The sequence below is a fragment of the Phalacrocorax aristotelis genome, chromosome 18 (genome assembly GCF_949628215.1).
Source record: "Phalacrocorax aristotelis chromosome 18, bGulAri2.1, whole genome shotgun sequence".
NCBI classification, from domain to species: domain Eukaryota; kingdom Metazoa; phylum Chordata; class Aves; order Suliformes; family Phalacrocoracidae; genus Phalacrocorax; species Phalacrocorax aristotelis.
This window is the reverse complement of record NC_134293.1, coordinates 1,688,781-1,714,362: the sequence shown is the minus strand read 5'-3', so window position 1 is coordinate 1,714,362 and position 25,582 is coordinate 1,688,781. Positions and strand designations below refer to the sequence as shown.

At 45.7% G+C, this 25,582-nt stretch overlaps 1 protein-coding gene across 1 annotated transcript in view; it reads left to right on the top strand.

The window, feature by feature from the left end:
* Positions 1 to 25,582, top strand: part of SSH2 (slingshot protein phosphatase 2) — a 103,926-nt gene that overhangs the window by 13,067 nt on the left and 65,277 nt on the right. The window contains 1 exon segment of the mRNA XM_075112756.1: positions 22,114 to 22,157. Within this exon segment, the coding sequence (XP_074968857.1) occupies positions 22,114 to 22,157 (44 nt within the window).

Sequence of the window (25,582 nt, the reverse complement as noted above, 5' to 3'; positions counted from 1 at the left end):
CTCGGGGAGTACCCGAGCTGCTCTGGCACTCCTGCGTATAATCCTGTACGTGGGGCTGCACGTTCGTGGCAGTGTAGTGCTCCTTGCCTTTGACTCTCCTGTTCTTAAAACTATTACGACCAAAAGTTGAAGCCTGAGCGAGGGTGAACTGAAATGCCCTTGAAACAGATTCAGAGCTTGTGAGCTTCTTTGAGAGGAGCTCCCAGGGACCTTAAAAGGGGCCTTGCCCTGCGCTACGTGCGAGGGCTGTGTGTTTGCATACAGCCCCTGACTTAACTAGCTGAGTAACGCTGAGCCGTTTAACAGTTAGCAGAACGTGGAGCTTTAAGGTGCCCTCATCCAAGGTCTTCCGGGAGCAACGTAGGCATGCGGTAAATCACCGTTGTTCTCATCCTATGTTCTTGCGATGTAAAAGGGTCAGGCAGGGTGGTGAAGGGCTTGCTCAGAGCTAGGGGTCATCGTCTGACTTCTTAACTAGAGCGGGGACTGCAGGAGTCTCAAAAAAAGCCCCAAACCAAACCTACAATTTCATGCTGCCTCACTTCTGTGGTTTTGTTGTTTTGTCTTTTTCTTGAGTATAGTGTACGGACAGCGCCCTGGGTTAGGGAACGCTTCCACTTCATCTTCCGCGACTTTTCCTATGTAGCCTTCTACCGAAGTCAATGGGCGTGGAGGTAAGCAGTGCCGAGTGCTTGCGGACAACATCACCACCACCCACCCTGTAGCCCGATGCACACAACACTCCTTGTATTTGAGCATTGTTTTCCTCCAAAAAAGTCGCATGCGGTTGCACAATGAAGACACTGCTTATTTGTGTAACGCAAATCCATTCCTACTTGTCAGTACAAAGTGCGAGCATCAAAGCGCGGGAGACTTCACAGATACTGCACGAACACTTGCCTCTGAACTTCGGTGACTGACCTAAGATAGGGATAAATAAAAAGTGACTTCACGGTTGGTCTGCGAGTGAATGGGATTTGAAGGTAGGGTTGAATGTCACTGCCTGACGCGTTTGCACTACCAATGCTCAGCACCTTTGGTCCTGCTATTGTTTGTTTGTTTTTACAACTGCGGAGTTTAGTCTCTCAGTGGCTTTTCATTATATCACGAGCCAATCAGAAACAGTGAGAGTTTCCTGTTTCCTTGTCTTTTTGTTGATTTCCTTTTCTGTTGAAACACAACTTTCTCTGTTGAAACAACGTCGTTGCTGCACTCTTCAGTTTCCATCTAGTGGCTTAAAGCAGAGGGAAAGGGAACTGTCTGAAATGGCCTGATACTCTCACAGAGAGATTGACAGCTGGGTCTGGGGACTAAATTGTTATGATAAAACACAAATTCATTAGTTGGTGCTGTTGAAATCCGCTGACTTTTCTGTACTCCTAATAGAAGGCTTTAAAATATCCAGCTGCAGACTGATTCTCTCCAAGCATGTGACACTGACATCAGTCCTAGAAGTGAGACATTGAACTGCCTCCAAAAATGAGCTCATTGGCTGATATTCAGTGCACTGATTTAGCAAAATATTAGCTAATTCGATTACATGGTCACCTGTACATACTGTTTGAAAGATGGGAATTCATTCCAATTCTAGCTGCTGTCATTTGAACTATCTAGTGCTGCAATCCTAAACTGCTTTTGACAGGATGCTGTTCTCCCACTGTATGTTGGGAGCTGGGCTTGGCAGAGCCTGTCTCTAAGTGCCACTAAATTGCTCCAGATTTCCTTCTTTTCTTCTCCCTGTATCCCTCCCAATAAGCTATAGGGAGTAAGAGTTTGGGATTCTGTTATTAAGCCATCCCTCTAAAGCCACTCATAAAACTTAATTTTCTTATGGGTCTCTTGACTTGTTTAAGCAGCCGCATAAAAACACAGCTCTGTCCTTTCCCAGGAGTCTGGGTAGCGGTTCCCCTTCAGCCTGACCTGCCACCCGAAGCGGAGTGACTGGTCATGGCCGAAATACAATTAAACCCTGGCAGAACCGTCCTGGAGGCTACCTGCTGTGTGCATCTGGCCTCCTCCCCTCCTGTAGCTTGCGGTCAACAGTAATTGCAGCCTTCCTCTGACAACCCGCACAAAGAGCGTGCGTTCGGGCAGCACATCGGCGTGATGGTGACCTCGAATAAAAGTACGTGCCCATTACTTCATAGACTTGAAAAGATTCTATATTTACCTGTAACTGCAGTAGGAGTATGTTGTAGATGCCAGTGTCCAGCATCTCAACGTATGCCCGATTATTTATTTATTTGAAGCATGGGCGTAAGAGAAGCAGTATGTTAGAAGAAGAGTTCATGTGAATTTGTACACAAACGTTGTTGTCTCCTTCCCCCCACCCGGTATTTTCTGTCTGTTATTTTACATTACAGGATTGTTTGTTTTGGATGCTGTTTCCTGCTGAATAGAAGTCTTTATCGAGCTGGCCGTAATGTTGCTCTTTTCTTTCAAGAAATACTGCTGCTAACTTAAGGCAGAGGAAGATGCTGTATCCTGCAGGGCTGTAGCAATGTTGCCTGACCCATGATCTGTAATGCAACTGAAGGGCTATACTGTGCAAAACAGAAGGGAAAAACTGCTTATGGTGTATACAGAAAGTTGAGATGACGAGAAGCTCTTAAAAGCCCTACGCAAGAGGGCTATGCAAGAGCAAGAAAAGAAGCTGGGTTTGAAGAGCAAGCAGCAGAAAATTAGATGGGAAGAACTCTGTTTCTGTAAGAGCAAATGATCCCTTAGAGTAGCCGAGGAGGCTGGTTGATGTGAACTCTCTGTAAAGTTCAGATGAGAGTGTGCTCTGGTGTACTAGGTGATACTGTCTCTTGTTTACAAGGAGCTGGCATGTTTTCAGAATAAGCTTCTGAAACACCCTTGGTGGGGAGGAGGATTGGGATGACAAAATACTTGTTTGCATCTAGAAAGTTAGCTACAGCAGTAGCTGTTCAAGCCGGCTTAATGGCTGCTGCCTGGTTTGGTTAAGTTCAGGACTGCGCTGGTGAGAAGCGAGGTCTCGGGGCAGGGCTGTGCAGGCCTTGTCGCGCCTCAGCACGCGTGTTCTGCAGCAGCAGCTCGGGCGTACTTCAGCTGCTGCCTCTGCAAGAGCGTGAGATAAATTTCCGCTTTTCCCAGTAAGATGCCAGTGGTACACGCGCCACTTAGTTGGTTTAGTTCATTTAACAATAGCAAGAGTTGTGCAGGGTACATGTCGGGCATGGAGACGGAGAACCGAGCCCCTCTGTCCTCTGCTGTTGGAGGGCAGGAGGGAAATGGCTTCGCCCCTGCCAGTTTGGATCCTGAAGAGCCCTCTGCAGTGATTTGAGAAGGGGGTGGGGAGACAACCAGATGCTCTTAGGAAGTTCATACCATTGTTAATAATGTAATTCACAGATGGTGGTGAGGGCCTTGAAGAGGCTTTCATGCACTACTTGTGCTCTGTAATAGACAGATCATCACATAAGGGCTTACAAATAGAGATGACTTAATCCCAAGGGTGAATCTACAGTGATCTGTTTGACAGTGGCCCTGCAGATCGCTGTAACCTTTTTAAACAGCTAGGAGCCTTCAGGATCCCTGAGTGCTGAGCGCTACTCCAGGATTGGAACAAACCCTAATGAAATTGTCAGGGCAAAATGTTAGTATAGCTTTGAGACTTTTCCAGTGAAGGTGGCTCTTACGAAATAAAAACCCAAGTTTCTTTGTCCTGGTACAGGAATCAGTACAGACAGGAGAAGTAAGTGTGCAAATCAGTTTGTACAGTGCCGTCTTGTTAAGAGGCAGTTCTGCTTTCATTTCCATTTATCTGGTTGGAGTTGGAAGCAGACCGTGTATGCGTGCTGAAGAGCTGTCAGTACTTCTGGACAGCTAAGGAGAAGGATTGTGGGTGCACGTCCTCTTGCTTCTTAAAAAAGAAGTCACTCTTACCTGTAAGCTTTATAGCAAATGAGCAGTCTGCTAGGTTTCAAACATGCAGAATCAGAAAGGTTTTAGCTCAGTTCTATGCAATTAAAGTAAAATATTTGTATGTTTGTGAGAGGCTTATTGATAAGGTCTTCACTGACTTCACTGCTGGCCAACTCTTTTTATTGGCTGTAAGCTATGTGACTAGAAGTATCTGTTAGGGACTTGTAACCAATACTAACTGCGTAGCACTAGAAATCCAAAGTTCAGATAACATGAGGACTGATCTTTGCTTTGTTGTCTGCTGCTGTCTTTCTAAGTGTAGCTCCTCCCTTCCTAAGAGATGTTTCCGTAATGGTTTTTATTATTATTCTGAACTTTTTCAAGTTTAAATTCTGTTTAGTAAATTGGCTTCTTGTTATGTTTGTCATGTGATGGTTCATGAGCCCTGAAGAATGTGCTCCTGTGACTTCAGCCGTGTATTTGCCCGTACCAAGGCAGGCTGTATCATGTGTTCGTGTTGGTCTTGCATTTTGAGCTAAGGGTGGAGGGGTTGGGGGATGGAAAAAGGGGGACTATTTCAGGGCTAAGCTACCAGAAATTCTCAGACTACTTAATTTTTGACCTTGTTCACTGGTTAAATACAATCCAGGATTGTCTACCTCTTTCATATTTTCACAGAATTGTTTTCTGCTTTAGAAGCTGGGGTGGTTTTGTTGTGTTGTTTGGTTTTTTCCTTACTATCCACTTTGGAAAAAAAAGAGAGGGGGGAAAATCCCCATGCTTTGGTAAAGGAGATATCTGGAAATCTTGGAGGAAGAGATGTCTAAATTTTTGTTTTTAAACCTTGGTGAGTGGTGTGTTCTTTGACCAACAGAGTTAGAAATTATCTACTCTCTTCTACATTTTTGTGTATATCAACTGTGGCATCTGTAAAGCAATGTCTTTATTACTGTGGTAAACTGAACAAAGTTGAAGTGACCATATTGTACCAAGTGCTTACTCTTTCTCCCCAATGGCCAAAGTTTTTGAGCGGGTGTAGAGCTGCTAGTGCCGCTGCCAGCATGCGATGCCTGTGTCCGTTCCACCTCCGCGCAGTGGCAGCTGGGCCCTCCCAGGGCTGAGGGCTGACAAGGTCAGACTTCATATTAGGTTTGTTCTGAGCAGTGCTTTCAAGCATTTGGGCACCCTTCTCTTTAGCTTTACTTTCTCTCCTTGATGCCATGTGGTACTGTTTTTCATGTGTATATATATACTGTGTGCTGCTACTGCCGTCTAGTCCTCTGTGTTCCCCCCCCCCGCCTTCAATACAGCCACTGCTGTTGGGTATAATTCAGTGCTCTTAACTCCCTGAGATGAAGGCTTTCTGGGAGGGATGACTGTCAGGTGAAGTTGTGCGGTGTCCTGAAGTCTCTGTGTGGATGCCCTGATAGCAAAGCTGTCCATCTGGAGGAGCTTTCATTCTTCAGCAGATGGGCTGTGCTCTAGGGTTCACATACTGTTAGACTTTTTTGTACTTTTTATGTCTGCGTGGGCTAATGCATTTCTCTAGATTTGAATCCAACATCCAAACAATATTGGTTTAATACAATGGTTTTTATATCACTTTTTTTCCTCCAAGTTTGGATTTTATTCTCGATCTGACTCTAGTATTCTTTGCTTCATAATTCGGGGATTTTTGCTTGCTCTTCATGTTGTTCAAAAAACAAAAACAAACCCAAACCCCAACCCACACACAGAACTCTGTTTGGCTTAGCTCATACAGTACTTCCACTTGGCTCCAAAGATGTGGGTTTGTGAGCCGAGGGAATCCTCATTTGGCTGGTCACTCGAGCTTTCAAGAGCATTAGACGGATCTACAGCTTAAGTTCACCAGAGGGCTGACCTGCTCTAGTTTTAATGAGATTTATTATACCTGTACCTTTTGGATTCTACAGCTTTCATCTTTAAAACAATCTGCATAAACCTGTTAGTAAAGCAAAAGTGTTGGCAGAAAACTGACCCTTTATACTGAATCTGCCCCGTGTTAGCAATTGAAATAATATCCCTTGCGCCATTGGCATGCAACTTATCTGTGGTGTTTGGCAAAGTGCGTGTATTTGTGCTTCCTTTCTTAGCTCCTCCAGTCCTCCCTCTCAGGAAACCACACTGATCAAACCCTGATATCACAGCTCAGGCTTGGAGAGGGTGCAAGAAGCAAACCTGGATGTTACAGCTGATGGGTGATTGTGTGTGAATTTTATGGGTACGGCTGCCATCCTAATACACGCAGGAGAGACTGGGGGGGTGTCAGCCAATCCCAGGCCTGTATTTTCCCTAAAATAGCCTTTGGCTTTCATCAAAGCTTGACAGCATTTAATAATTTGAGTTTTGGTAGCTTAAAAAATCCTGAGAGTTCTTGACTTGCTCCAAAACAAGTTCCTATGGACTTTCAGCTTGTCAAATAATGGTGGGACTCCAGGGCCTCTAAGGGGACCCAGCGGTCCTGGATGGGTAGAGACGTGCACCGGTTATGCTTGAGCGAAGGCGGTGCTGGAGAGCAGGGGCAATGCGAGCGGGGAAACTGCTCTCTGGAATGAGAGCATCTGGGTCAGTCTCCTCCAGAGATGCTGCAATAGTCCAGCTTCATTTCTCTCAGTTTGGTGACCTTTATGGCTGCGTTAAATCTCCGTGGAAGATGCAGGTTGACAGGCCTGTAGCGGAGGTGGCTGGTTAACACAGAGATTTGACTTGTTCCATCAAGATTTGGCAAGCCTAATGACTCGGCGATCTCTGGAGAAGAACACAGCTTGTCAATAACAGAATTAGTTAGATTTCCTCTGCTTGTGCTGGGTGTTTGTACACGCAGCGCTCAAGCCCGCAGAGGCAAATGCATTGCTGGGTGTAACGCCTTTCCTTTTTTTTATTAAAGTGTACCTATTAATGGAAGCAGAGTGCATAATGTAAGCTTAAAATAGCTATTCCATGAATGCAGAAACATTCCACTTCTGACTAACTGGCCATTCAGAATGAGCATTTAAATATGCACCAGAGACTGAGCGGCGGCTTTCCATATCCACGTGAATGGAGTTAGAAACGTACTGCAGCTCAGAGCTGTGTAGGCATCTTGCTCACTGTTTTGTCCTCCTACCCCACGCCTGCTTAGCTCGGTGTAACTGCTTCTGGCCTGGGAAGCAGAAGGCGTGTTCTGCTTGCTATCTCTTCAACTGGGCAAGCAAGCCGATGGGGTTGTTCATTCTCACTGCCCCCAGGACTGAGGCTCTTGGAAGGACTAGGCTGATAAACAGTCCTCAGAACCAGATTTCTGTTTCTCTTGGTTGTGAATGACCAGGAACACAAAGAGCTTATGGTCTGCGTCCTGGCTCTAGTGCATAGCTTGAAGAGCTTGGCAAGCGCCAGGGAGCCCATGTGCAGCGTTTTCTCTCTGACAGGCTGCCCACGGCACCGCGTGCTGCGCCAGAGCCTCTGGCCCAGGCTCACAGTGAGAGTAAGACCAGCGGCTACGTGTGGGGGCAGGATCCGTGTGGTCCGTCAGGTCGCTGACCTAAAGCCTGTCCCAGCTTAAGGATTTCTCTTGTGACTGCTCGCTGCCTGCCCGGGACTTGGTGCCAGGTCGTGCAGGGCTCCCTCCCAGGGGACAAGTGCCACTGGAAGTGAGTACGGCCTCGCCTGTCAGACGGGGAGACGCTTTCATACAGCCACTTGTCCTCGTTTTCTCTGTGCTGTAGCAGGGAATGGGCAAGACTCTTCTCGGGATACCTCTGCATCTTCCCTGGGTGTATTTTGGTTTTTCTGCGGGGCAAATATACATCTTCACTGCATGAGTCTGTTGATGCCTCGTCTGTAATGAGACAGACCTCATGGTCTGCGTGTGCCCGACTATTCTGCACTGGCCTCTCCTGGCAGGCTGCGCACCGAGGGCCGGATGCCTGCTTCTAGGGCTGCCTTCGCTCTCCTGCCCACAGGGGCTCAGTGCTGGCTGGGCCACGTCAGCCAGGCAAAGTCTAAAGAAGTGATTTTCTTCTGCTGAGCAGTGTTGCTTTTCCAAATACCATATGGCCTCTATGACTATAATTGTATAGCCATGTCATTTAGAGCTGACCTCAAAGGCGAGTCGTCTTCTCCTCCCAAAAAGGGGGATTTTCACATAAGGGCTTATACTGGTTTAAGGCTGCTTTATCTTAGTATAGCATAAACCTGTTTCTGGTTATCTTAAGGCAGAAAGTGACTGGGGGATTTGGATTGGGCTGGATGATTGGTTCCTGCTGATTTAAACAATCCATGAGGAGTGCCTTTTGCCCTTACCTAGCTAATCTCGATTTCATTTTCTGGCATAGGCAGCAAGTACTTACTCTGTGCTGTCTCCTGCAGCAGAACAAAGTTCTGGGAAGTGCCATGCTCTGAGCATTGGCTTCTGCAGCTCTGCTCTTCAGGTGGTTGTTCATGCAAGGCACCAGCCAAAGGGAAAGGAGAGTTTTAACTGGATTAACCTCAAGAGGAGGGGATGGGGATTTAGGGATTAAGGAACCAAAGGCAGCCAGCAATCACTGGCTTAAAACCAGCTGTAAGAGAGCTGGTCTCTATAGACTGGAAATACAGTCCTTCCTTACCTACATAGTGTTGAGATTGGCAGCGTTTTTACTTTTGAGGTTTTAGAGAAGATGGTCTTAGGGATGCAGGGTATGTGTAGGGTGTTTTCTGTTAAGACTTGTGTATTGATGGCAAAGCGTTCGTAATTGGCATCTCTTTAAGAAAAAAACTATTGAAGTGCTGAGTGTTCAGATGAGATCTTAAGCCTGGCATGGAGAAGGTGTGTTGGTTGCTTGCTCTGATATAATGAGAACATCTGGTTGTGATAGACTTGTAGCTCTTCTAACTTCATGCACTCCCCTTTTACACCTTCTACCCTCCCCTTTTACACCTTCTACCCTCCCCTTTTACACCTTCTACCCTCCCCTTTTACACTTTTTACCCTTGTCCTAAAGTGTGTCTCTTGTCCCATATTTTTTTTTCCCACTGATGCTCTTAGGCATCCCCTGCAGGGAAAATCCTGGTAGATTACAGGATTGATAGAAAGATTGGGAGGCACAGGAGAGATCAACAGAAACCTGTTACTAAGGAGACATGAGTTTTAGCATTGTCTCTAATGGGCAGTCTGATGAAGGGGAAACAGATGGTACAAGGGAGGCTGGGATTATAGAGGGGCCGCAAATCTGATGCATCTATCGAACTTCAGGGGTCAGGCAAATCCAGTCTTGTGCCAAGACTACTGCAGTTCCTTTGCCTTTGGCACGGTGTTTCTGTCCTTCTGTCGTTCAAGGCTGTTCTGGAGAGTGGGCTTCTGCATGAGCCGTTCCTGCTCCTGGGAATAGCCAGGGTTGGCACGGGAGACCGAGGGCAAGTGGTCGTGTGGTCCAGCATAATGCTGCATTCTGGTTTAGTACGGCTTTTCTCCTGTAACTGATGTACACATGTAGGAACGTGACTTCTTTTCTATCCTGGGAGGATGGGTGGTGGCCACAGTCGCTCCTGGCTTTTGACACAGCCTGGCCTTTATTGCAATATAATGTTTCGCAGAGGCTTAAATTTCAGGAGTGGTGCTGCAAGCTGCGTGCTGCTCGCCGGGCGCTTGCTTCCCCCGCTGCTGCCTGCTCTCTCTGGAGAGAGATGTGAAACGACACTGCCGTTCTGGACTGAGCGGTAGGTAAATAAGCAAAGGCAGAATTCATCCTGGCCAAGGAGAAACAGCGCTGGAGCCGCTTTTGCGAGAGTCTAATTAAGATCTGGGTTTTTTTGTATTTAACTTTCAGGCTCTAGAGAGTGTTGCAGTAAACAGGACACTGATTCATTAATAGGTGGAGAGTACTAGATGACTACGGTACTAGAATTAATGGCTTGACAGCATTTCCTTTTTTCCTTTTCTCTCCTCCCACAGCAATTTGGACTGATACCCAAATAAACAATAACAAATAGATTTTTGGAGGAGCTGGCTGGGAGAAATAACAAAAGTCAAGGGACGCTCGTTATGCAACTTTGTTCTGCTCATATTTGACTCATGCAGAAAACCCTGTTCTACTCCTCAGCTTCATTTTCCTTTCTCTTTTTTTTTTTTTTCCCCTCCTTCAACCTCTGTTGGAGGAGATATCATTATATTTGCTGCCTTGTTTTTGGTCCCTCAGAACTGCTTAGACCCTTGTATCTCCAGTTGGCTGTAGACGTGCAGTGCTGAAAGAGTGTAGGCAGAACTCTGCTGTGGAGAAGCAGTGTACAAAAGCCTATAAACCAGCTGTATCAGGCAGTAAAATGGCTCAGCATGTTGGCTTAAGGTCCAACAGCATGAGACTAATTCCTGGGTGTATTTTTTTAAGTAAGTAGTTTACAATCATTGTGTTCCAGTTCTAGTAGGGGTGGTTCCCTGCCAGAAGCGGGGCAGCTGGGAGGCTGTTCTGCGACCTGGGGAATGAGGATGTGAACAAGGAGTATGCGTTGTACTGTGTGATTCTCTCCGCAGTGTCTTGCACGGGACTATCTTCAGGCGTTCCTTTCCCTCTGCTCTCCGAAGACTCTGCTTTGTGTCCTGTGTGTGCAGAAAGCTGTCCCAGAAATTGCTTTTGAAGTTTTGCCTAAAACACTTGGGTTTTTTCCCCTACCCAAACGGAGGCTAGAGGTGAAGAGACTTTCCTGCCAATTCCTCTTCTGATGTAGTCTAAACTCCTGCTGTTAAACCCCTACGAGCCACTTCTGTTCTAGATATGTCACTGCAACAGAGCAGAGACTCCCTGGCTGTGCTCTTGCTTGAATCCAGGGTTACGCAATAGCAGCCTGCGAGTGCCAACGCGGATGCTGCTGCATCCAGACATGCTGTGCGATGTAGTTGCTTGGATACCTCTTTTTTTGTTGTTGTTTTTCTCAAAAACACTAGGTAACAATTTGCAACTTATAATTGTATCACTGAGCACAGATTCAGGGTAAGCAGTGTTAGGAATTGGAAATATTAATGCCTTCCCCTCCAAATTGCTTTTTTAGAGGATACGTATTATAGAATTTGAAAAGATTGAGTGTGGCTCTGCTTCCTTTTCAGAGCCTTTATTTCACTTTCTTAAGTATTAAATAACTTCTCACTTGGAGAAATTTTTTCATCCAGAAAATTATCCTTTAATTATTGATGCAGTAGGCCAGGGGCCCTAAGTGGCCTGCCTGCTGGTGCTTATAGTTCAGGTAGGTCATGAAGATTTCTGTGCTGCTCCTAATCCATCCTTTCTGCCGTACATTCGTTACGTCAAGGGGAGATTTGACAGGAGCTCGCAGGGATTGGATCTCCAAGGAACTGAGTGGGTGAGTGTCTCTTCTAATGCTCTGGCAGGGAGAAAGACGCTTGCGTGTTGCAGTCAGCCACTTGGCTTTAAGAGCACTCTGCTGAGCCGGTACGGGGTGAAGACGCAACCTAAGTGTGTCTTGTAGATGGCTGCGTGTGCTCTCCTCTGTGTAGTTTAAGGCAAGCTGTCAAAATCAAAAGCCCGTGCCTGGTTGTGCTGCTGCTGACCAGGAATTAGACTTATCAAGAGGGCTGTGCTGGTGCAGCTTCATTCTGTGGGCACAGTTAGATAAGGACACAGACATAGACAGGAGTAGTATCCAGGTAGCTCTATTCTTGTCCCGTTGTGGGAATAATATATTTAATATATGATGCAGGTGAATCTGCATTGCTTTAGTGATCCTACTATGCGTTCTGGGAGGTCAGAGCCATGGAGTTGTAATTTGAACTGTGCCTGCGCAGAGCCTTAGAGTAATGCCCTGGATTTTAATGGAGATAACTGTAGCAGGAACACAAATGAGGCTGCTGTGAGTGTGCACCAAGGTGAGCTGGATGCTAACAGGAAGATGGCTGATTGCAAGACAAAGACCCTTCCCATTGCAGTGTACCTCCCTTCCTTCCACCCTCCTCCTCCTAAAATAGCCCTTCAGCAAGAGGAGTGAAAACCAACTACTTCCCTCTTGTAAGAGCAGGTTTAACGTTCGTTCATTTCAACGGGAATCTGACTTAAACCAAAGCTCGTGCTGTGCATCTGCTACGTCTGCTCTACGTCCTTATTCCTTGTAAAGTGTAATAGAATTGCTCACGAATGATGAAAGATTATCAGCTGCAGTTCCAGGTCTCCAACTTCTCTACCTACAGCTCATAGGTCGGCTGCTTTTCAGGCTCCTTCAACCTTGTTTAGTTCTATCTGTATGTTTGTTTTGTTTTGTTTTGTTTTTTAATGCAGCAGTTCAGGAGTGTCTCTCTCCCAGCTGGAAACAGGCCTAGCTTCTAAGGTGAAGATGTCAGCCCTCTGGGTGAGGAGGTGCCTGTGGCCATGCTGCTTCTGAACGCTCTTGAGTGCGTTGGAAGGTTGAGCAAGGTCTGTGTATTAACAGGTAGTGACTGGAGAGGGTCTGAGGTGTGAATGTCCATCCCTCATAATTGCATAGGGGTAATTTCACACATGTAAATATGTCACCATGCATGAATGGATAATGAACGGCTGCTGATTGCAGTAACCTGTGGAGCTGGGTTTTAATTTTAATCACAGGCTGTTGGTTGTATAGAAGCCCTGCCCTGAGATTCACTAGTGTACACACACGTATCTTTGACTTGGCCTTAGTCAAACTATACCCTTGGCATCAGCAACAGTTCCCAGCATGAAAACTGCAGTTAAGTGCCTGTGTTTATGCGGCAAGGGAGCTTTGTCACACTTGTCCCATCTTCGTAAGCATTTGTTGTTGTTGTAGGGAAACAAATGCTTCTAGATTTTTAAGATTTCCAGTGGACAACTTCCTTAGCTTTGCCTACAAGGAGACTGAGCATGTATCTTCAAGGTACTGGGAGGCATTAAATCTAGCAAAGCATCATAATTATGTTAAATATCTGCCGCCTTCTGTCATACTTGCACAGTGTCGAAAGGCCTTCTAAAAGTTAGAGAAAAGGTCTATTCAGGGAGACAATAGATTTTTTTTTTTTCATAGTGTCTGTAAGTGTCTGGAGATGATATGCTACTACACGGTTTTAGGGAGAAGTTATGTTTAATACCCCTTTGATGTAGGGGTATTTCATGTGAATATGTGTCTGCAATGCTTGTATTCTTTTTTTTTTTCTTCCCTTGGGTGCGTCTCTGTGATTAAGGCAAAAGCTGTTGTACTCCCCATCAGGCAAGCTTATTTCACTGCAGAAATTCAATTGACAGTAATCTCCTTTTTAATCTGTTCTTGTGGTGTAGTGTAGCAGGCTGCGTCACACTGTATTTCTCATCCTGACTCTTGTTGTACCAGTCGGAGGCTTCTAATTTTTGTCTTCAAGTGTTTGAGTTTTATTTCTGCAGTTTTTAGTGAGGCCTAATCTAAACAAGGTTTGCATAAATCTCTTGGCTCCAGTGAGAAGATGAAAGCTTTGATAAGGAACTTGTTTTTTTTCTCTCTCCAGAGCAGGAGCACAATGTCTTTGACCTAAATATACCAATTACTGACACAGCAAAGTGATACAGAAAACAATCCAGAAAGAATGCCAACCTCTGAATGAACACTTGGCTGCAGAAACCTATTGCTTATGTGAAACCTCGACCACAGAAGAAATGTGAGGAGGAAAACCGTGTTCATTCAAAACATTTCATGCAAATAGTGATGGGTGAGAGAGAGATGGCTGGAGGAATCTGCTTGCTTACCCCTTATCCCCGTAGCTTTGGAGAGGTAAAAGGACTATGCAAAACACAGCGCAGTTCTCCCCTTTCCCGTCTGTGGCCTAGTTTGCTCGGCTTAGCTTTCTGAAGAACTCTTATGTCAAACTTAAAGGCTTCCAGGTAGCAGCCTTTATTTTTAAAGTGTGTTTGATGGCAAATGCAAGTATTTCAAAAAGTAGCACTGAGCTAGCTCTCTAGAGCATACTAGGTGGCTTTCTTAATTAGTTTCATAATTTTTAGTAATGGTTAAGGTTAACCGTCCCCAGAGACTGAGGGATTCTGAAGTGAGCTGGTTTGCAATTTGGCTTTGAGTCCTATCCTCTATACGTGAGTACTTGCACATGGCTACCATGTTGGTGGTTTCTATAATATACCAAATAAATCGGTTCACACAAACTGCTGCAGATTTCTAGTTGTCTTTGTTCTCCATCTTGCAGCTGTGGAACTTGCAAACCCTGGCTGCCCATCTTTTTGGTGGTCAAGTCACCCTTTTTAATACCAAACTGCTACTAGACACGGTCAGGCTGGAAATGGTACCTGTTAGAGTTCAACATTCCCCCTCTGGCCCCAGAAGCTCTAGCTGGTGAATTTGTGTGTAGTCTTGGGCTTCTTGCAAGAAGAAAGGAAACCTTTTATCAACCCAGGTTCTCGAGTCAGCCCTTGTTTCTTTCTACCAGCCAGAGTGTTGTTGCTGGCGCTTCAGCCTTACTGCAAATGCAGTATGTGTGGGCTTTTTGCTAACACAGTTTATTTAAGAGATTGATACAACTCAGACTACTGTATGAAAGTCTCTCTGCCACAGAAATGTGTAAGATATTTGGCAATCTGACTCAAACATTTGTCTTACTTTGTTCCAGCAGATGATTTGAGATTATTGATGGGACCAGCCTTGGGCAGGGCCTGCTGTTGAATAGGCATCTGTCAACTATTTCCTCTTGGAAGGTGTTGAACTTCAGTTCTATGTGATGTCCACGTGCAGATCTCAGTCCTTTGGTCTTCAAGGGCCTCTATTCAGTTGCTTTTTGGGGCATCTAACGCCAGACCCGTGCAGATGTCGGATACCCCAGGGCATCTCTAATGTCACTATGTGACTGTGTCAAGAGTTGAGTTGAGCCCTAAGGAACCTGAACGTGCAGTGGATGCTCTTATCTCTGGGTGACTTGTATTGCGTTAGAGGAGAGGCTGTGGCTGCAGTAATAGGCACCTTCTCTGCAGTACTCGACCAGACTGGGTTATCCATGCGTTGGGTAATAGTTGGGGGAGGGTGGTTTTTGTACTGACTTGCTCAATACTTGCTGACACACGAGGAGAGCTCCTGTATGGAGGAGCTTGCAATGCACTGTGCCGGCTGTAACCCAAACAAGCATACACTGGGAGACTGGTGGATGCTATGCAGAGGAGTATTTGCACGGTTTAACAGCTGAATTGGTGCCTGGATGCACAGCCTCTGATTTGACTAAAGCAGCTGCCTTCTTCCCAGCAAGGGTCATGTTCGGCTCAAGGGTCACTTAGCGTGTGTTTGAACAACTGGATGGGATCTAGCCAAGGAAAGGAAGGGTAGGCAGAGACCTAGGAGACAGCTTATTTAATGACAAGCCTTTTCTTCGTAGTACCTCATTTGAGATGGGGTCCAGAGTTGTTCGCATGATGGTGGCTTGACAGTGTTAAGTGAAAATCCTTTCTGATGGCGTGGCTACGTCTGAATCTTGCTGCAGGTTCTGGAGGATCTATATTAACTAGGTTTCTGTTGTAAAAATAAGAAGCTGCCAGTTGCACTTCCCTAGGAGAGGTGAAAAGGCTTCAAGTTCCTTGTCTCATGTGGCTTCTCACAAAATAGCTTCTGTGTTCCTCCTCTTGCACAAGGCCGCTCTGCCCCATTAATAAGAATATTTTTAAAAATGAACAATATTGACTTTGAAGATTAACAGCCTCAAGAAATGAGAGTAGTTTCATATCCACGTCTTGGTTCTGCCCTCCTGTGAGGAATTCGGGATCACTCACTGCTGGTGTTTGTTGCTGTGCAAGGGAAAGTGTACCAAACAACGAAAATAACGAAGCTGCCCATCCAGAGAGCAATACCTGGCCAAGATTTAGAAAATGGAGAAGGGGAGAGAAGTTGTGCACCCTTCAGCCATTGCACATCGCAACTATGAGCAAAATGTTGATGCGTGGGGTGAAAACTGGACTCCTTGTCCTGTCTAAATTGTCAGTGTTCCCTTGATACTGATGGCTGTGACCACTCACACTCCTGATGGATAGAAACACTTCCCAGGCATTGTCTCTACAGTCAGGTAGGTTGGCATAAAATCATAGATAGCAAGCAGTTGCTAAATTGGAATCTCTTTTAAGGTTTGAAGGATGTATTTTTGAGGCATAGCCTGTGTGAAGTGTGGTCTGTGTGAAATGTTCCTTGGTTAATAGAAATGTAGTGAATGTTAGACGCATGACTTATGCTAATAACCATATCTCTTACAGTAAAAGAACTTGCTGTGATGTTCCTAAGGTTAAATACAGGCAGACAGCTCCAGTCCCTGTAAGTAAGAATGCAGATTGCATCTTGTTTATCATTACATCAGTCTGCAAAAAGGAGATTTATAAGAGCAGAATTGTTTGCGTGACATGGAGTGACTCCCATTGTATAGAACAGAATAGCACTCAAAAATTTCTCTCCTCTCCCTTGCCCTTTTGATGACAGATAGTTGGCAGTGGATCAAAGCACAAACAGGATTAATGTTTTGCATATTCTGTCCTACAGGGCCTGAAAGGAGCAGACATGGAATTTTTCATCTTTCACTTTAAACTGCGTTTAATATCGTGGCCTAGTTTAGAGCTATGCAACTCGCTCCTTCTGTTTCCCCCGAGGCCTCTGTTTCTGGTCAAGGAAAGCAGGGCACGACTCCCTCTGGAGCTCATCAGTGCTGCTCAGCTTCCTCCTCGGTGCAGGCTGGTGGAGGAGGCTGGTTTGAGGCTGGAGCAATGCAGCATCAGGAATCTCCCAAGGAGTGTTTGTGGAAGCTGCTGTCTTGCACCTATTGCCGTGGCTACAGCACGGGTGCTGCATGGCACGGGGAACCTGGGGCCAGGGCAAGGTCCAAGGTTCTCGCTGCTGCCCATGAAGACAGCTTTGAAAGCTGAAGTGGGTCACTGTCACAGGTCACACCTCCAGATGGCTGATTTTGGTGTCCAAGGATATGGTCCAAGCACGTTCCTTCTCAAAGTGTAAACTGCCTTCTCAAAAGTGTCCCCAGAAAGGAACGTTTACGGATTTTGATGCACTTTTGGGCTGATGAATTGTTGCATTGACGGCAGTGCTTCATCCACTTCGGAAGTAAATTGCAAATGGCAAGAAAATTGGAAGGTGCTCGTTTCAGTAGTCAATATTGGAGTAATTTCCTTCACGGAAGCTTGCACTTGGCCATGCGTTGGGCATGTCTTCTCTGTCCTGCCCTCCCCTCTAGTGGGATGACTTGTCATTGCAGCTTAGTTTGGTGCTGACAGTTACTAAGGAGGTTTCTGTGATGTTTTGCAGTTGCAGAATTACATCGTGACCGGAACGCAGCACAGAGAACCGCAGGGCGCGTATGGCGAACACCGGATGGTAGCACGGACTTGGGGAAGAGGAGAAATAGTAGTGGTTGGATATGTGAAATATGGGAGCGTTGGCTGTATCTTCTTCCATACTGAATGCCCTCTGTCCGTGAGGCGGTGTGGATGCATTTGCAAAGGAGATAGTTGATGGGGTGGAGATGGTTCAGGTACCTGAACCTGACCGCTCTGTAAGTACCAGGAAACACATGAGATGCAGGGAAGGAGCAGGCTGCACGCTGGTCAGAGTTGGCCATGAGGAGGAGATTAGTAAAGGTTAGTTTTGTTCCAGATAGCATCCCGGTACTGGCGATGGATCTCTTGCTCAAAACGCCCTCGTCTACAGTTCTGTTTCTGTAGATGGTCAGCTATATTCTGAATAGATGTGCTTCTCGCACAAATCTGCTACATTTATGTCTAATATTAAAGAGAACTTGAAAAAGCTTCAGCAGAGACAGATGGTAATTGATTGGGCCACGTCAAGCCTCCTCCACACTGAGCTCTTGAGGGCTGAATTTTGAGTGGAGCTAAGATAACGATCGGCATATTTCAGGATCTTCTCCTGTCATTTGTGGGACTTTGGGCTGTGGCATACCAGGCTTGCCAGTTGCTGTGACGAGGATTTTTTTGCCGTGTGGAAATGGCCGTTCATTATAATACTAAAAATGTTTGCGTAGTCTTGGTTCTGAACAGTGCACTACAGATCTCAAGCGCTCTTTCAGTTGTTTTTCCTTGATGTGGGTTTGAGGAACTTGTCCTCTAGCCGAATATACGTTTTTGAGCTGTTTTGGCTTATTCAAAAACCCCATCATGTCTTTCGCTATTCTGCATGTAATGAAGCCTCTTCCCCTCCCCTCTGACCTCTTCCTCTTGTCCCGCCAAGTCAACTCTTTTTTTTGTCAACCCACAGGGAACTCATCAGACCTTATGCTCTGGCAGGATCTGAGAGGTTCCAGCAATAACAAACACACCTACAACAGCTAATGGTGTTTTCAGAAGGACTTGAGATAAATACTAAATTTGTTCAAAGGAGTCTAACTGCACACCTAATGCTGGCTTCCAGTTTCTGGTCTTGCCCATGTGGTTTAGGACATTTCACACACCAAGTCCTTAAGGTGATGCAGCATCCTGAATGAAAGGTGGGGTGGTTCTAGTATCTTTCCTACACTCGAGTTTCTCATCCCCATCTAACACCTCCGTCCTAATGCTGTTACACCAGGTCATGCAACCCAAAGTAGCAGCTTGGGTTGGGGATTGGGCAAAGCACTGTAGTGCTGGTGTCTTTCTTGGTTCAGTGGGGCTCTGTTGCTGGTGATACTTGAGTGACTGACCCTTTGGAGATCTGAATCCTCATCCTGCAAATCTCATCTGCGTGTTTTATTTGTGTTTATTTTTTAACTTCGGCTACAGACTTCTAATATGCGGCTCCATTGAGGAGAACCCGCTGAGCTGTGTAAAGTTTCACGAGATTCGTCCATTGCACTTAGCAACTAGTAGTGTAAGGGACGTGCTGCATCCCTCTCTTTCTGCAGGCAGGTCTCTAGAAGCTAGTGCAGTCTGCTCAGGGTAATCCAGAAGGTCCTTTGCTTTCAAATGCAGGGGCAATGGGCAGTTGGCTGCACTGGCAGAGCCGGTGAGGTTAACCCTGCATGCCATACCTGTGTGCTGTAACTGGTGTGTGGCACTGTGGAGGTGGTCCCTGTGGCTTCTGGGGTGGCACCGGCTGCCTGGCTGAGAGAGCCCCACTGTGTGATCTCAGGGGTTGGACCTGTCTTTTTCACCATAGTATTTTCCACTTCAACCTACTAGGAATTGCCCATGCTTTCCAGTACTGGGGTGAGAAATGAATATACCCTCTCCTGGGAAGTGCTAGTAATTAGGATTACAAATTTAGGGGAAGAGGAACAAGGCAAGGAGGTATGAGAAGTATTTAGGACTGAAGTAGACTTTTCCTTGCTCTAGAAATGCAGCTACTTATTGCCTTCATGCACGCCAAGGTAGTTAAGCACTAGCCAACTGCTTGGAAGTACTTGATGTTTTACTTTTGCAACCTTAAAGTGCTGCTGTTACCACCTGTCAAGCCAAAATAGGCCAAAATGCAGAACGAGCAGCATGGTCCATTGAATAGCTACTGCTCCTGAGGTGTTAAGGAAGGGAGTCACAATGTGCGGAGACTTTGGCTGCGTGGGGAGCAGGGATCGCCAGGACAGCTGTCCGGCATCTGGAGCCGTGGACAGCAAATGGTCTGGCTCAGGGGGGTCCTGAGCCAGTGTGGTTATTGCAAAAGCTTGAATAATGGAAAAGGACTCCACGCCATTGGATTCCTCTTTAGCAAGGCCAGTCTTGGGTCTGTAACCCCGAGAGTATCCCAGAGTGTCCTGCCAGCCACAGAACACAGCTGATGCTTCATCTTGGGAACGAGGGCTTGGCTCCCTGGTCTGAAAGAGCTCTGTGGCTGCTCATGCGATCGCTGCTGTTCATCTGGGTATTTGCACCCTTCTGAATGATGCTACAGCTTGTTTTCTGTTGACCACAGAGTTCATCGGTGTTTTCATTTTGAAGGGGGCAGGAATGCTGGCTTCTTGATGGAGTCGCTGAGCTAATTCTAAGGTATGATGAGTAGAAGGTATTTCTGCCAGCTCTTGCTTGTTGTAGATGGTCTGCAGGTTTTAGCTTGAATTTGTGGTTGTAGGTGGCTCCAAGTGAACTAATTCATGGTGGTGTTCTAGTTCTGTTCTTAGAAATAGAACACCAGTAGCAAGCATGCATATTCCAGTTATTGTTATATCTCACAGATTCAGATAATTTAAATAAGAGAGAAACAGAATATCCGGCAGGAGTATCTGCATTTAACTCTGTATTAAAAAGTGAACTTCGTATGAGCTTTGCATGCAATAAGCCCAAAGACCGTAGTTCAAAAGATCTGCCGGAAAAAACCAGCTGTTTATATGGTTATGTTACGGAAACTTAACTTTTCCACTCCTCCCCTTTTCTGAGCTTGACGCTTAGATGTGTTAGTTTCTGTAGGTTTTGTAAATGTGTCTGTTCCAGAATCTGCCCCTCTCCTGTTGCTTCCCTTCCTCTCCTGCCCTGGGCGCAGGTGCGTACATGTCCTCTTTGTTGGGGTTGAACCAGAGGCCCGGCCATTCACAGTTCCTCTTTTCCTTTTTATCACTGACTCCACTTGGATTTGACGTTTATCTCGTTCCCCAGCCTTCCCCAGCCCATGAAATCTCTTACACACCTTTTCTCGTTTCCCATCTGTGTGCCATGGTACATAAAACAGAAAACAGTGCGTGCATGATGGACCACCTTTCAAATTGCTCTCCTGAAGCAAGCTGAAGAGGAAGAGGATAGTTTCCCTTCTCAGAAGAGCTGTGGAGTCCCCCCTGGGGTTGTTTGTGGGAGACGGTTATGGGAGCCTGTTGCGGAGGTGTTTGGGCAGGGACAGGGCTGGGGAGGAGAGCACGGTGACTGCATTGGTATAAATCGCCTCTGACTTCATCCCTGTGTGAAACGCCATCGCTCTCTGCTGACGTTTGGGCTTCAGAGCTTCAGCTCTTCTGCAAGTGTTTGTAGAAGAGCAACTCTGGACTTTCTTTGTCCCTGCTTTCCTGCTTTACAAGCACAGTACAGGTGCATCATTTTGTGTTGATAAAGTGACCTGTGGGCTCAGGAGTAACGCAAGCTACAGAACATGACAGTTCACTCTGTTATTGCCACGGGACAATCCGTGCCAGCGTCTTTGCTCATGAGAGGATGTGTTCATCTTAAAGGATGGTGGGATGAGGGGTAGAAAAATGAGAGAAATGCAGTAACTGTGCTGGAGCTCAGTAAAAGCTAGAAAAGAACTCTGTAACCATTAAAAAGAAAAAAAACGGAGAGCACTTCAGAGAATTAAGTGCCCACCACATGACTTTGTTAGTGAAATGTTAGCGCCCCTGTGGTCATGGTGGTCTTGCAACCACTTACTTGGTGCTTTGTGTCCTGAAAAATGACCAGAGCACATGGTGCCGTACCAAGGTCTTGCTCTTTCCTGTGGGTCAGTTCTGTGCAGCTCCTGTTGGACTGTACGCTGCCCGCAAGCGGCGCGTGCTCACTGGAGAGATCTTCTGCAGGGGGGAGCCCAAAGCAAGCTAGACACAAAACTGTCACTTTGCTTCCTTTGTCACCTTGTGCTGAACTCCGGTTTTCTTGGGATGCCCCTGCACTGACTGGCCGCTTCGTGTGTTTTAAAACGCGTTGCTCCTGCAGACCTGCATGAACGTAGTAAGTTTTCACTGATAAATCAGATCCTATACCCCATCTCCAGCAGGTGCCTGGCAATGCATACGTAACTGTACTGTGAAGCAGAATTAATTGCTGAGATCTCTCTACCGAGGTATAGCTTTGGGCTCTGGTAGGTAGGCCTAGTAAAATTCCGCAGCACATTAGAGACTGTGCGTATTAATTTTGCATCTAAAGCAGCACAGTATGTCAGATTTCCACTTTATAGTCTCTCTGCGCTCACCCAGTCCTATTTGGCAGGTTTATTATTTTTTGGTTTTGTGGATTCTTACACTTGATTGCTGACACTGGACTATGAATTAATATGATCTACCTAAAGGTAGTAAAAACCCAGAGTTTTTTACCCAGAAGCAAACTGTGTGTTTGGCTCTTGGCCTGCCTTGTTTGGCAGGGGTCACTGAAAGTCCATGCAACAGCATGCTAAATCCTGCAGTGGCAAAAAGTCTTGTAATATAGAGTTTTTAAGAGTTTTGAGAGAACACAAAGTGACAGCTGAGCAGAAAGCGAGTTCCTCTGCAGTGGCAGCTACATGCAGAAGCAGTGAGAGTTTCCTCTGCCTTCTACAATCAAACCAGTGAAATGTAAGTCTTTGGATTCTGCATGTATTAAAGCCCATTAACTTTTTTCTCCTTTCCTATGTACGCAGGAGGCAGACAGCGGGGAAGAAGAATGCCGGTCCCAGCCCAGAAGGTAAGATTGTCACCTGAGGCTTGCAGGAGCCCTCGAGAACACCTTTCTGTGGGAAATGTTCCACAGGGGGTTCTGTTGTTGCTCTGGCATGTTCTGCAAACGTGCATAATTTTCTGCCTCTTGTTAATGTTGCACAACTGTCTTATGTGCACCTTACGGAAAAAGACATTTAACCATGGCCTAAATGAGGCTCCCAGTAAAGAGTTTGCTGTAGCAGGAAACAGGAGAAGTCAGATTACACCCTAAAAAAATATATATGGGGAACCGTTCACAAAGATGTTGGCGAGTATATTCTCCAGGCTGCTGTTTGCTTGCTGGGAGTGGTGTCTTGCCTGCAGACGTGTTCTGAATAAGATGGTGATACTCCACTTCTCGGTGCAGGTGGAGACTTAGCTTATATCTTAGGAGCAAATCCTGGGTGTGTTGTTCCTTAGCTCCCTCCAGTGTTGTGTGTTGTTTCTCAGGATTTGGTCCATCATCAGAATATTCTGAGAGGAATAACCACACCAATAAACTCTTGTTCTCTGGTTAAAAAGCTTCTGTTGCGATCAAGAGCTGAACTGGGTTATTCTAGTTAGTAGGAGCATCACAGGAGAGACTTCAGCAGTGATAGTTGTCCTTGAACTGTGTTTCTTCACCTCCTGGTTATGCCCTTGTGCACATCTTTGGGATCTGTGAGAAGTTTCTAGCAGCTGAAGCACAGGGTGACCCTACGCCGTAAGGGCACGTGCTTCTTAAAATAGCATGTTTGGTGGATGCGTAGGTATTTGCTACTGATGCAGATAGCCAAACGCCTACTCCAACGCCGAGAAAACACTGAGAATTTACAGGATTTTTTTTAAAAATTGGGATTGATTTGCATTGAGATGTTCACTTTAGTAAATGCAGGTCTCATTTGCTTCAGGAAGAACCTTCTTCGGTAAATGCTTATCCCTAAAAACCAAACAAACATGAAACTCAGCTGATCGAACAGTGACAAGTATTAATGCTGTTTTTATAATGTAGTTGTAGTCTTAAGTGTAGACCTCTTAGTCTCGCAAGCTTTGTTCCTGTCCTCTAAGCCATCAGAATTATTTCAGCTAAACTTAATAAAAGCAAAAACTGTATATACTAGGTAACCTCTCCAGGAGCAGGAGCACTTTCTTGGCTTAAAATGTTGCAGTCAAATTTTATGAAAGGTATAAGATTCCCTCCAGAGGGAGTAAAGGGGAAGTGAAGGTGAAACAGTTCTCACTTTATGAGCTTTTTGGCTGTTACAGTTCTTCACTTAAATGTTGTTTGTGTGAGTAGGTGACAACGGAAGCTGTAATTTCTAGTATTTAAGACTTGAACAAGATTTGGGCTTTGGATTTGGGGCTAACTTGGATGAATCTGTGAAAGGAAAAGCTGTCCTGGTTACGAATTCCCATTATTTCAGTGTAGTCCTGCGATTGTGTGGCCTGGGGAAGGTGACTGGTCTGTTTCCTGCAGTCTTCTACCCTTAAATGATGATTTAAGAATTGCGTTTCTTCATTTTACAACTTTCATGAGTGAGAGGAAAGCTGGAAAGGGCAATTCCCAAAGGCTCGAACTGAACTCAGCTAAACTCTGATTTTTAATTTCACTTAGCCTTCCAGCAGTCACAAGATCAACTCATGACTTGATCTCGGTATACATAATGTATTGGAGGGGATGGGAGGTATGTAATTGTTGTGGGCACTTAGCAACAATTGTAGGTTAGGTTTGAAATGAGTGTTGTTTTAATATATTTTAAATAACTTCCTGCGGTAGGAAATGACAACCTGCTGTTGATGTGGTGATCTGAACTCCGTGACTCCTGTTGCTGGGGTCAGAAAGCTAACTGAAATCAAGATCCTTCTGAGGGAAAACAAGGGGGTGGGTGTTAAATGTGTTTGATTACAGTAGGATAAAAATAATACAGTCAAACGTGGTAAGTAGTCAACCTGGAGCCCTGCTGTGGAGGAGCAGCAGTGGTCTGTAAACAGCTTTTGGGTGTATCTGATCCCCAGTTTTCAAGGGAACATAGCAAATAGTAGCTATTAAAAATCCAGACAGTAAAAAGGCAATGAACTGAGTTTGGCCTTTAAAGAAAGGCACGTTACCAGCTGCAGTGTCGCCGAAGCAGCGCTCTGCAGCAGGCTGACATTCCTAGCCGCCTGCCCGGGCAAGGCCAGGCTGCTGAAGTTCTCCTGAGGCGTAATTCGGGTGACCTGGCTGTAGCTACAGTCGGCTGGGGTGGGATTTTTGCTATTTGTAAAATTCTTCTGACCAGGAGTCCTTTTGTCTCCTGCACTCATGTAAAATTTGTTCAGACACTACCTCAGGGTAGCATGTTTGGCATCAAGCATGCCCAAACTCATCCTGTTAACGGGGCGTTAAATAACAAGAGTACTGCTGTGGCTAAAGCATGTTTGGGCTAATAAAATAACTTTTCAATATTTATTAAATAGGATGTTAGTGCACAGAAATGTTAATGCTTGCAAGGGAATTAGCCGAAGACCTAACCAAAAGCACATATTGGTGTCTTTTTTTGGTGTCTTTTTTTTGGTGAATTTTTGCAGAGGTCTGTCTTCAAGGTCACTTTGTGCAGCCTTCATTTCCATCCCCTTGAGTCCCCATGTGTGTCTGCACGGTCTAGGCTTTGCTGCCTCAAATGAGATGATCTTTTCTCCCTGATGAGATACGGGGTTTATACTGAGGTGAGGGGAACATGCAGATAAGAACGGCAGTCTGACAGCAGGAGTGAGCACTGCTTGTTGAGCTGAGGCTATGAAGAGCAACCAGTCTAAATGTCCTCCACAGAGGCAGAGAAACCAGCTTCAAAGGGGAGCTTAAACTTGTAGGTAGGTACATCGAGATCATCATACCCAGAACAAATAACCTATCTGGGTGCTGACCTGTTTGTGCTCTTTAGGACCGAACACCACAGGCTACTGTAATTGCATGGGCTCGAGTCCCGCAGACGGGAGAGGAAGTGCGTGAAATCATTGTTTAAACTTAAACCTGCTCTACAGAGCAAACGATGTGACAAGTCTGCACTCGCCACAAGGCTGCTTCCACCGGCACCATCACGGAATGAGGAGTTTTCTGCTTTATGAATTAGCAGAATCCACTTAAAGCTTTTCTCCAAAAGATGGAAAAAGCTATTACATGTGCAGAAAGAGAGTCAATGTGGGCTCTGCAATTATCCTTGGAAGATGCTTGGAACAGTATTTTCTGACAAACTCTTTTGTACTGATGCAGAGAGGAATGGTTTGTCTTCCTACCTGAGCAAAGTTCTTAGGTATTGTGAACACAGACCTAATTTTTATAAAGACTTCTATCTGTTACTAAAAAACACAGTAAATTAACACTGCAAATACCTGAAGCCGAGCAAACAGGTGAAAACCAGCTAGGCTTGTGGAATTTTTTCTCTCTCACCCAAG